The sequence below is a fragment of the Mobula birostris genome, chromosome 4, assembly GCF_030028105.1.
Source record: "Mobula birostris isolate sMobBir1 chromosome 4, sMobBir1.hap1, whole genome shotgun sequence".
NCBI lineage: Eukaryota > Metazoa > Chordata > Chondrichthyes > Myliobatiformes > Myliobatidae > Mobula > Mobula birostris.
In genome coordinates this window covers 11,703,261-11,715,361 of record NC_092373.1, presented here as the reverse complement: position 1 = coordinate 11,715,361, position 12,101 = coordinate 11,703,261, and the positions used below count along the sequence as shown (strand labels likewise).

The following is a 12,101-nucleotide window of genomic DNA, read 5'->3' as shown; positions in this document are numbered from 1 at the left end:
TTGTCATGTGTCCTGCAACAATGAATATAGAATTGAGTCAGGTTTTATAAAGACAAACAAACATTTATTAAACTTTGCTCAAAAATAGCGAATTGTATTTAAACGACTAACTTAACTGGAAGTTAGCTGCTATACGGCAACTCTGGAACAGTTCTTAAAAGGTAAATGCGAAAACAGCTCTTAAAGTGGTAAATTCGAACGCAGTTCTTAGAATGGTAAATTCGAAAGTCCAAGAGATTTGTGCAGTCAATTAGGAGAGACTTTCCTGAAGTAAAGAATTCCTCAAAGACGTCTCGTTACTGCTGATCCCAGCCGGAACCTGCCTTGTCCGCAGGATTCACAGCGACGGAAATGAATGGCTTAAAAGGAACTGACCTTTTTCCTAGGAAGAGGTGCAGTCGACGTTTCAGGCCGAGACCCTTCGTCAGGACTAACTAAAGGAAGAGTGAGTAAGGGATTTGAAAGTTGCTCCAACTTTCAAATCCCTTACTCACTCTTCCTTCAGTTAGTCCTGACGAAGAGTCTCGGCCTGAAACGTCGACTGCACCTCTTCCTAGAGATGCTGCCTGGCCTGCTGCGTTCACCAGCAACTTTTATGTGTGTTGCTTGAATTTCCAGCATCTGCAGAATTCCTGTTGTTTGACCTTTTTCCTGATGAGCGAACCTTGCACAAACTTCCTTGCTCTTTTGGCAGGAGTTATCTCAGTTATTTTGGTCACTATCTCTTGACCGAAGAATCAATCAGGTCGATCCTTTACAAAACTGCCAAAGGACACCAACTTTACTCGACTTGGCGAATTCCTGAATTTTGGTAAGGTCCTCACTCTCCAGTACTACTTATAATATAAAATAGAACTCCACTTTGAAACAAAACTACCCCATCAGCCAAATACGCAGCAAAAACGGAGTATCTAACACAAAACTAAACTGAAATCCTAACCGCGTCGCATCAGGAGTCTCTTTTATATACCGGTTGAGAGCAGGTCATCATGTGACCTCACTGGCAGGAAAATTACGTCATGTGACATCTGCAAGACCATTACATCATCCTCATAAGACAGTCACAAGATATCCATGAAGTATGATACAATTAAAAATGGAGGCTGATTAGTAAGGGGTGTCAATGTTTATGGGAAGAGGGCAGGAGAATAGAGTTGCAAGGGATGATGAATCAGTCATGATTGAATAGCGGACAAACTTGATGGTCTGGATTGCCTAATTGTTCTGTGTTTTCTGGTCTTATGGACATGCTCTTTTCTTATTACAACCATTAGAGAGGAGGTACAAGAGCCTGAAGACACACACTCAACACCTTAGGAACAGCCTCTTCCTCTCCGCCATCAGATTTATGAGCAGAAAATTAATTAACCTATCAACACTACCTCACTATTTTTGCTCTCTTTTTGCATTACTCATTTAATTTAATGTTTTATATATTTCTTATTGTAAGTTATAGCTTTTTACGTATTGCAGTGCACTGCTGCTGCTATATAACGAATTTCATGAGATATATCAGTGATATTAAACCTGATTCTGATTCTAATTCTGAATTCTGAATTCTGATTCTATATAAAAGCACTCGAATTCTACTCTGGCAATCCCACCACCTCCATTTTTTAGTCAAGCGTCTAAACTTCCATGTAATCCAAAGAAAGGGCTACAACATATAAAATAGCAGAGCATTCTCAGCCCTATGGTTTGGGAACTATGAAGATTTACAATTGAGTGAAATGAATTTTGCTCAGATCAGTCCTAAGAGGAGACTCCCCTCATTATGCTTCTTCTTGTTTTAAGTCCTGATAAAATTCTCAAGAACTTTATATTTGGAGTGCTACAGCTTGGAAACAAGCATCTCACTCTATCTAGTCCATGCCAAACTGTTACTCTGCTTAGTCCCTTTGACTCACACCTGGATCAAACCATTACATACATCTCCCATCCATGTACGTACTCAATTTTTTTCTTAAATATTGCAATCGAACCTGCATCCCCCACTTCCACTGGCAGCTCATTCCACATTTCACCACCCCCTGAGTGACGAAGTTCCTGCTCAGGTTCCTTTTAAATATTTCACCTTTCACACTTAACCTATGACTTCTACTCCTTGATGTACGCAATCTCAGTGGAAAAAGCTGGCTTTCGTTTACCCTATCTACACCCCACACAATTATTATATACCATGCTATGTTGGCACGATTCATGGTATCACTTGTAGGCTGCCCCATCACATCCTCCGATTGTGTTGGTAATTGACGTGAACGTAACTCTTTGTAATTTCCGCCATCTCCAATGGGATCCCTCCACCAAGCACATCTTTCCCACCCCCATACCCTCACTTCCTGCATTCCTGCACATCGCTCCCTATGCAACTCTCTTGTCTATTCATCCCTCCCCACTGATCTCCCTCTTGGCACTTATCCTTGCATGCGGAACAAGTGCTACACCTTCTCCCTCACTACCATTAGCAGGTGAAATCGCCTCACCTGGAAAGATTGTTAACAGTCCTAAACAGTCCCTCCAGGTGAGGTGACTTCACCTGTGAGTCTGTTGGGGTCATCTATTACATAGGACATAGAACAGTACAGAACATTACACACCCTTCAGCCCACAATGTTGTGCCGACCCTCAAACCCCACCTCCCATATAACCCCCCACCTTAAATTCCTCCATATACCTTTCTAGTAGTTTCTTAAACTTCACTAGTGCATCTGCCTCCACCACTGACTCAGGCAGTGCATTCCACGCACCAACCACTCTCTGAGTAAAAAACCTTCCTCTAGTATCCCTCTTGAACTTCCCACCCCTTACTTTAACATGTCCTCTTGTATTGAGCAGTGGTGCCCTGGGGAAGAGGCGCTGGCTATCCACTCTATCTATTCCTCTTAATATCTTGTACACCTCTATCATGTCTCCTCTCATCCTCCTTCTCTCCAAAGAGTAAAGCCCTAGCTCCCTTAATCTCTGATCATAATCCATACTCTCTTAACCAGGCAGCATCCTGGTAAATCTCCTCTGTACCCTTTCCAATGATTCCACATCCTTCCTATAGTGAGGCGACTAGAACTGGACACAGTACTCCAAGTGTGGCCTAACCAGAGTTTCATAGAGCTGCATCATTACATCGCGACTCTTAAACTCTATCCCTCGACTTATGAAAGCCAATACCACATAAGCTTTCTTAACTAGCCTATCTACCTGTGAGGCAACTTTCAGGGATCTGTGGACATGTACTCCAAGATCCCTCTGCTCCTCCGCACTACCAAGTATCCCTGCCAGTTACTTTGTACTCCGCCTTGGAGTTTGTTCTTCCAAAGTGTACCACCTCACAATTCTCCGGGTTGAACTCCATCTGCCACTTCTCAGCCCACTTCTGCATCCTATCAATGTCTCTCTGCAATCTTCGACAATCCTCTACACTATCTACAACACCACCAGCCTTTGTGTCATCTGCAAACTTGCCAACCCACCCTTCTACCCCCACATCCAGGTCGTTAATAAAAATCACGGAAAGAAGAGGTCCCAGAACAGATCCCTGTGGGACACCACTAGTCACAACCCTCCAATCTGAATGTACTCCCTCCACAATGACCCTCTGCCTTCTTCAACAGTTTAGTGGAAGTTCACTTCTCTGTTTCAGAATTTCCACTGGACATATGAAGTCAAAAGGTGCCTAGCCACTTAACTTAACATCCATTTCAGTCCTGATGCAAGATCTTAATCTGAAATAAGATCAGTGTTATTGTCACTTCAGATGCCACCTGACACGCTGAGTTCCTCCAGCAGTTTGCTTTCCCTCACCAGATTCCAACATCTGAAGTCTGTTGTGTCTGCTTGCATTGTAGGAGATGCTCTGAACTGTTGGGACAGGGAGCTGGATGCTTGAGAGCAGCGGTCCCAACCAGAACATTACCGCATAGTACAGGCCCTTTGTCGCACAATGTTGTGCCTAACATTTAAAGCTAGTCTAAGAATAATCTCACACTTCCCTCTCACTTGCCCCCCCCCATACTTACACCATCCATGTGCCTATCTAAAAGGTTCTAAATGCCCCTAATGTATCTGCTTTTACCACAGCCCCTAGTAGGGCATTTCATATACTCACCACTCTCTGTGTAAAATAAACTACCTCTGACATCTCCCCCTATACTCTCCTTCCATCACCTTAAAATTATGCCCCTCATGTTAGCTATTTCTGTACTGGGAAAATGTCCCTGGCTAGTCACTCGACCTATGCCTCTTATCATCTTGTACACCTCTATAAAGTCGCATCTCATCCTCCTTCACTCCAAAGAGAAAAGACTTAGCTCACTCAGCCTATCCTCATAAGACATGTCTTTCCTTCAGATGGAAAGGTGACATTGTAGGAAAATCTTTGTCAAGGTGGTTGTAGGGCAACACGACTTAATGCATTGATAATGAACGTAAGAATGAAAAGACATTGCACAGTCTATTCTTGTAATTGCTTTTATTATGAATAAGATTTATTTTGATACACAAAAATTAGAAGTATTTAAGATGGAGATAGTAGCACTAAATCCTAAGAGCATTCTAACTGTATGCATCGCAGTCTGGGATGCAGAGGCCACTGCACAGGATCAACAAAGCTGCAGAAGGTTGCAAACTCAGTCAGTTCTATTACGGGCCCTAGCCTCCCCAACATCAAGGACAGCTTCAAAAGGCGATTCCTCGATCACTAAGGGATCTCGTCACCCAGGACATGCCCTCTTCTCATTGCTATCATCAGGCAGGAGCTACAGGAGTCTGTAGACAAACATTCGTTTTAAGAACATGTCTCCTCTCCACCGTCTGATTTCTGAATGAACAATGAACAAACACATGAACACCACCTCAGTGTTTTTGCCCTCTTTTTGCACTATTTATTTCATTTAATTGTTAAATATATATTTCTTATTATAATTTATAGCTTTATGTTTGCTCTGTACTGTTGCCACAAAACAACAAATACCACAGCATATGCCAATGATATTAAAACAGATTCTTATTCTGATTTTCAGTTTTTAGTTAAGCTCAGAGAACAGAGCGTTAAGGGGAAATGGAACAGAAAGAAGATCTGAGGCTGGCAGAGATCAGCCATGATCATATTGCATGTGGGTCAGGCCCGAAGGCTTTGTATGCCCTTGTATGAGTTTGTGATGTGCATTTTGTAATTTGTATTGATCTAACTTAGACAACTCACCAGGGAATGAGTGATTTAGTTAACCAGTGCTGCCACACAGTCGTGTTTAGATGAGAACTGAGCAAGTATTGCATCTGGGAGACGTGCCCCAGAGGCTTAAGCAAAATCGTTATATGGCTGAGATCACCAAGAAAACATTATAATGTCATAACTTACATTTGTACAGTTGTTTACTTTGTTAGTGGTGTTGGGGAGGGATGAGGGATTTGCAAAGCACAACCAGATCCTGACAGTCGCTCTGTCTGAACCAGTGACCAGACCAAATATATTTTCTGTTGGATTTCTTTAGCCAGAGGGTAGTGAACTTGTAGAATTCATTGCCACAGAGGGCTGTAGAGGTCCAAGTTATTAGTTATGTTTAAAGCAGGGGTTGATAGGTTCTGAATTAGTGAGTGTCAAAGGTTACGCGGGGAAAGGCAGCAGAATGGGGGTGAAAGGAATAAAAAATCAGCCGTGATAGAACAGTGCAAACTCAACGGGCTGAATAGCCTATATATGACCCTTTGTCTTTTCATTTATGGTCTTGTTTCAGAACCTGCCTGACATCTGAAGCCTTGTTATTTATGATGATAAATATACAAATGTTTGTGATGAAGTGGAAACTTTGATCAACAGCCAAAGGAATAGACAGGAAGAATGTGGTCTCCTTCTCCAGGCTGAATTAAACACAGCAGAGCAACCACAATAGATAATGAATTGAATTGTCACACAGCAGCTATGTGACTAGGAGTAGAATTCAGTCATTTGGCTCTTCGAGTCTGTGCTTTCATTCCATCAGTTCTATCCCTCTCAACCCCAGTCTCCTGCCTTCTTCCTGTAACCTTTGACACCCTTACTAACCAAGAACATATTAATCTCCACTTTAAATATAGTATATTCAATCACTTGTCCTTCATAGCCATCTGTGACAAAGAAGTGCACAGATTCACCAACCTCTGGCTAAAGAAATTCCTCCTAGTCTCTGTTCTCAATGGAAGTCCCTGTATTCTGAGGCTGTGCCCTCTGATCCCGGACTCCTCCTGCTCTTAGAAATATCCTCTGCATATCCGTTCTATCTAGATCATTCAACATTTGATAGGTTTCAATGAGACACCTCCTCATTCTTCAAAACTCCAGTGCGTGCAGGCCCACAACCATCAAACGATGCTCAAACATTAACCCTTTCATTCCCTGGATCATTTTCATGAGCCTCCTGTGGACCTTGCACATACAGTATTCCCGTAGATAAGGGGCCCAAAATAGTGCTCAATACTCCAAGTACAATCTGACCAATGCCTTATAAAGTCTAAGCAATACACTCTTGCTTTTATATTCTAGTCCCCTCAGAATGTTTTCCTGATCTATTCTGTATGAAGAGCTAAAGAGTGTTGGTGATTTTACCGTGTTCTTCATTTCCAACTTTTTCAGGGTTTGCCAGCAAAAATTATTCCTTTGTTTCCTTCTTATCAATTCTCTAAATGGTTTTGCCAATCAAAACTGTAAGTGTGAAGGAAAATATCAGAAAAACTTGCAAGTTTATGGTGTCAATTTTCAAAATGCCTTCTGGCCTTCGGGGTGGTTTATCCCTGCAATTTACACTGCACCAACTCCATATGTATTTACCGAATATTGAAAGGCCCAGATACAACGTATGCGGAGAGGATCAAAGGTTCAAACGTTCAAAGGTCCAATTTAATGTCAGAGAAATGTATACAATATACATCCTGAAATGCCTTTTCTTTGCAAACATCCACGAAAACAGAAGTGCCCCAAAGAAAGAACGACAGTTAAATGTGAGAACCCCAAAGTCCACCCCCCCAGCTCCCCCCTCCCGCACGTAAGCGGCAGCAAGCAACGGTCCTCCCCCTCCCCCCACCAGCAAAAAAAGGACATTGATGGTTCCAATAGTGGGGGAGACTAAGACCAGTGAACACAGGAGGACATGAGGAGGAATGACTTTAGCCAGAGGGTGGTGAACCCGTGGAATTCATCGCTACAGACAGCTGTGGAAGCCAAGTCATTGGGTATATTTGGAGCAGAGGCGGATAGGGAAGACACTGCCTTTTGCCCAGAGTTGGGGTATTAAGTACTAGAGGGCATAGGCTTAAAGTGACGTGGGAAATTTTCATGTGGATCTGAGGGGCAAAAGTGCGATACATCCTGTATATGGAAGCAGCTGTCAGAGGAAGCGGTTGCCTCAGGCATTAACATTAAAAAGGCACTTGAATAGATACATAGACAGGAAAGGTTCAGAGGGATATGACAAAATCTGTGAAAATGGGACTAGCTTAAATGGGAATCTTGGTCAACATGGATGAGTTGGGCTGAAGGGCCTGTTCCCATGCTGTATGACTCTGTATCTGTGAATAAGACAAAAACACCTTTGCAATTGTTATAAATTTAGTAAGTTTCCATCTAGTCTCATGTTCTGGCACTTGTCACACAAACTAAGTGGACCACGCAAACATTCTCACACTACCAAGCAGACACTTGGAAAACAGTGTAGGGATGTGTCTGGTCATGCACTTTGCTAGAAAGAGTAAAGGTGTAGAGTATTTTCTAAACGGGAAGCAAATTCAGAAACCAGGGGTACAAAGAGACTTGGGAGTCCTCATGCAGGTTTTTCTAAAGGTTAACTTGAAGGTTCAGTAGGTGTAAAGGAAAGCAAGTGCAATGTTAACATTCATTTCAAGAGGGCTAGACTACAAAGCAGGGATGAGGCCATAAAATCTGAGGCTTTATAAGGTTTAGAAGAACGGGGTGGGGGGCATCTCATTGAAACCTACAGGATGTTGAAATGCTGAGATACGTTGGAGGTGGAGAGGATGTTTCCTACAGTAGAGGGTCTAGGACCAGGGGCCACAGCCTCAGAATAGAAAGATATCCCTTTAGAACAGAGATAAGTAGGAATTTCTGTAGCCAGATAGTGATGAATCTGATGGTGATGGTGATGATGAAATAGTAGAGCAGACTAGATGGGCTGAATAGCCTAATTCTGCTTCTATGTCTTAAGGTCTAAAATCTGATCCACCCTGTGTCCCAGTGTCCATTTAGAATATATGTAAACCTCCTGCCATCCTCTTCCTGCCCTTTCTGTCAAGGGGCGGACTCTCACAGAGGAGAGCATACTCTGCTAAAACCCAATTCTGGCCGTCTTGGTTATTCTGTTACCGACTCATCTTTTTGAAACTATTGGCAAATTTGAGAGGGGAGGGAGTTGCAAACCTTCAGAAAGAGCAACATCAGAATTAGAATCAGAATCTGGTTTAATATCGCTGGCTGAAATTTGTTATTATGCATCAGGGGTATATGGGGTGCCCAGGAAGGGATAGCACCTCTGCTGAAGGGGCTTGTTGTGTCCATTCAGGGTCAACTCCCTCACCTTTGGTCCCTGGCATTCAGCTCTCTCCTGCTTCTCCAAGTAGCCGTTTGCATGCAACACCCCAGTACACCGCTTCAGCAGGCCAGCTGAACCAGGTCAGGGTCATCGGTGGCTTCATAACCCTGTGTGATAGGGACATGCCTGTCCTAACATGCAAAGTCAGTTCTGGCACCCTTGGCTGCTGAGGTCTACAGAGAGATCCAAGGGCTATGAAGGCAGTACTGCAACGATCTATGGAGAACAAAGGCACAGAAGACGTCATGGTCATCCACTGCAACCAAGTAAGACACCATTTTGTGATGCTTGTTCATACCAATAGATCTGGACTTCTGAGGTTGAGAGAGTGGAACAGTTTTTCCACTTTAAAACTCTCCCACACTGGTTTCCTGTCATTATCAGATATGATGGGCTGCCAGCACAGTGAAACAAATAAAATCCCTATAAATTACAATAAGAAATATTGAATTACATAAATGGTGCAAAAGGAGAGCAGAGAAGTAGTGGGTAGTAGTAGTAGTTCATGGGTTAGTACGTTGTCAGTTCAGAAATGGTGGAGGGGAAGAAGCTGTCCCTAAAACATTGATTGCATGTCTGCAAGTTTCTGTACTTCCTCCCTGACGGTAGCAATGAGAAGAGGGCATGTCCTTCCTGAGGCATTGCCATATTCTTCTACAGCCCAATTCTACCTCCCATAGTTATACTGTTATCAACAATTTAGCAATTCTTCTTAAAGTCTTTCAGATTGCACCACTGTCTTTGCAGCATTTGTCCATTTTGCACTGGTCACTCTACTTACTGTTGTGGTTATTATTGACATATGTACTGTTTACTCTGTGACCTTCATACTATTTCATGGTATCACTGCCCATTATCTGAATTTAAACACTCCATTAACAGAAAGGAAATCTCCAGGGAAAGGGAGTTCAAAAATTATTTTAATATATGATATAAGAATAATCTAATAAATCATCAAATGCACATATCAAATAAAGTCCAAATTAGACAGGGTAAATCCTTGGAGATTAGGCTTTTGCTTTCCACTTCACAGGAGCAAGGTACATATTGGGAAAAGATTGGGAAAGTATGAATGTATCGATAGGATGTCAAAGGATATGGGGGTAGGCAGGACAATGGGATGGAGAGCTGTTTTCTCCTGTAATACAGCTTGGTAGCAGGCTCTTACGACTCTTAAGCCTGCGCCTCCCAATTACACAAGTGACCAATGAACCCACAAACCAGCATGTCTTTAGAACGTGGGAGGAAACTGGACCACCCAGAGGAAACCTATGCAGTCACAGGGAGAACGTACAGACTCCTTACAGACAGTGGCGGGTATTGAACCCAGGTCCACGTGCTGTGATAGTGTTCTGCAAACTGCCAGGATATCTGTGCCACCTGTAGGGAGGAATCTGTATCAGCCATAATCAAATGACAGAGCGGACTTGATGGGCAATATAGCCTAATTCTGTTCCTAGGTCTAATGGTTTTAAGTATCATGGAATCACCTACTGATTCAATACAAGACATTCTACATCATCCTTGGTTTCAACGTGCAATACGTCAATTAGTGCAAGACACCTGATTTTAATCAGACAGGGGAAACTTCAAATTAAGTTGATTTTTTGGGAAAGGTTCTGCCCATAAGATATTGTTTGGTGTTCTGCTCTGGTTTTAGCAGGATGATGTAACATTTGGGAACAAATATGCAGATGAGCAGGCCAAAGCTTGAGGCCAAAATGGCAAAGATCTCGACGGCCACGGCGTACTTCCCGGGAGAGCTGGTATAGGCCGATATGAAGGCCAGCCACACTGCACAGAAGATCAGCATGCTGAAGGTGATGAACTTGGCTTCGTTGAAATTATCGGGGAGTTTCCGAGCCAAGAACGCGAGGACAAAGCTGAGGCATGACAGAAAGCCAATGTAACCCAGAACACAGCAGAAGGCAGCCACGGAGCCTAAATCACACTCAAAGATAATCTTCTCCTTATAGTACTTGGTCTGCTTCACTGGGAATGGGGCGGCGAAGAGCAGCCACACCAGGCAGGTCACCAGCTGGACTGCTGTACAGAGCAAGACCCCCAGGATTTGCTGCAGGGTCCCGAACCATTTCATCACGTTGCTGCCGGGGAGAGTTGCCTTAAATGCTATCAGCACTACCAGGGTCTTGGCCAGTACGCAGGAGATGCAGAGAACGAAGCTGATGCCGAACAACGTGTGTCTAAGCGCGCAAGACCAGACTGAGGGCTGCCCAATAAAGGTCAACGAGCAGAGGAAACACAGAGCCAGCGAGAAGAGGAGCAAGAAGCTGAGCTCGGAGTTGTTGGCTCGGACGATGGGGGTTTTCATGTAGTACCAGATCACGCCCGCCACGCCCATCGTGCTGGCCTCTCCCAACAGGGACACGGTTGTCAAGCTGATCCCCATGGTACCATCAAATGACAGGAACTCCAGATGTTTTGGGATGCACTCATTCCTCATTGGGTTGGGCCAATCTTCTGGTGCGCACGCAATACAGTTGACCGAATCTGAGATAATATTTAAAAACATTGTTGAACAGTTTGCAAGTCACAATTAAACAGTACATTAGTTGAATACAATTGGCATTGCATGCAAAATGGAAGGCTATGTGGAAGGGAAGGATTAGATTGACCTTCAAGTAGGTTAAAAGTTTGGCACAAAACCGTGGGCCAAAAGTTCTTACTGTGCTCCACAGTTCTAAGTTCTGTTATTATTTTACCTTATTCTACCCCAGTGCACTGTGTAATGATGTGATTTGTATGAACAGTGTGCAAAACAAGTTTTTCACTGTATCTCAGTAAATGTGACAACAATAATAATAAACCAGCCCAATATGATAAAGTGTTCAGAGACACAGGGACTACCGGTCCTTGAACCTAAAGTAACTGACAATCTCAGTGGGTCAGGCAACAGCTGTAGAGGGTCAATGTTTTGTGACAAGACCCTTCATCTGGACTGAAAGTTAGCAGGGAGATAACCAGGTGAGGGGGATAGGCAAGGCAAGAGCTAGCAAGATCTCACCTGGACACACCAGTTCTTGTTCCACCCCTTCCCCTCACCTCCCTATATTGGCTATCACCCCTCTATCTTTCAGTCCATAAATGAGGGGTCTCAACATGAAAGATTAACTGTCCATTTCCCTCCACAGTTGCTGCCTGACCACTGAGTTTCTGCGACATCTTGTTTGTTTCAGAGCCTATTTCTGATGAATTATGAACTTGGATAAACAGGTGGCTTAATTCTTGGAAAACACTTAGTATCATCACCATCTCCAGACAGGATAGACATAGCACAACATGAAGCTCCCTCATCCTGAACCAATCTAAGTTGTTTACTCTACATTATTGCAAAGGAATTTGTTCTTTCTGTATTGTGATATTCCTGAGTATTACTCATCTCTCAAACCCACTATTGAGAAAGACCAGGGCATCAGATGAATGGGATTACCACAATCTCCAATGTTGAGGTGCTTAAGTATCAATACAATGTGTACGCAGCACATCTCCCAACACCATTGGTGCCAT

The 12,101-nt window shown here is 43.3% G+C and overlaps 1 protein-coding gene across 1 annotated transcript in view; it reads right to left on the bottom strand.

Moving 5' to 3' along the window:
• Positions 1–10,167: 10,167 nt before the first annotated feature.
• Positions 10,168–12,101, bottom strand: part of LOC140196989 (extracellular calcium-sensing receptor-like) — a 56,611-nt gene continuing 54,677 nt past the window's right edge. The window contains exon 8 of the mRNA XM_072256922.1: positions 10,168–11,084. Coding sequence (XP_072113023.1) covers positions 10,168–11,084 — 917 coding nt within the window. The remainder of the gene's footprint in view (positions 11,085–12,101) is intronic.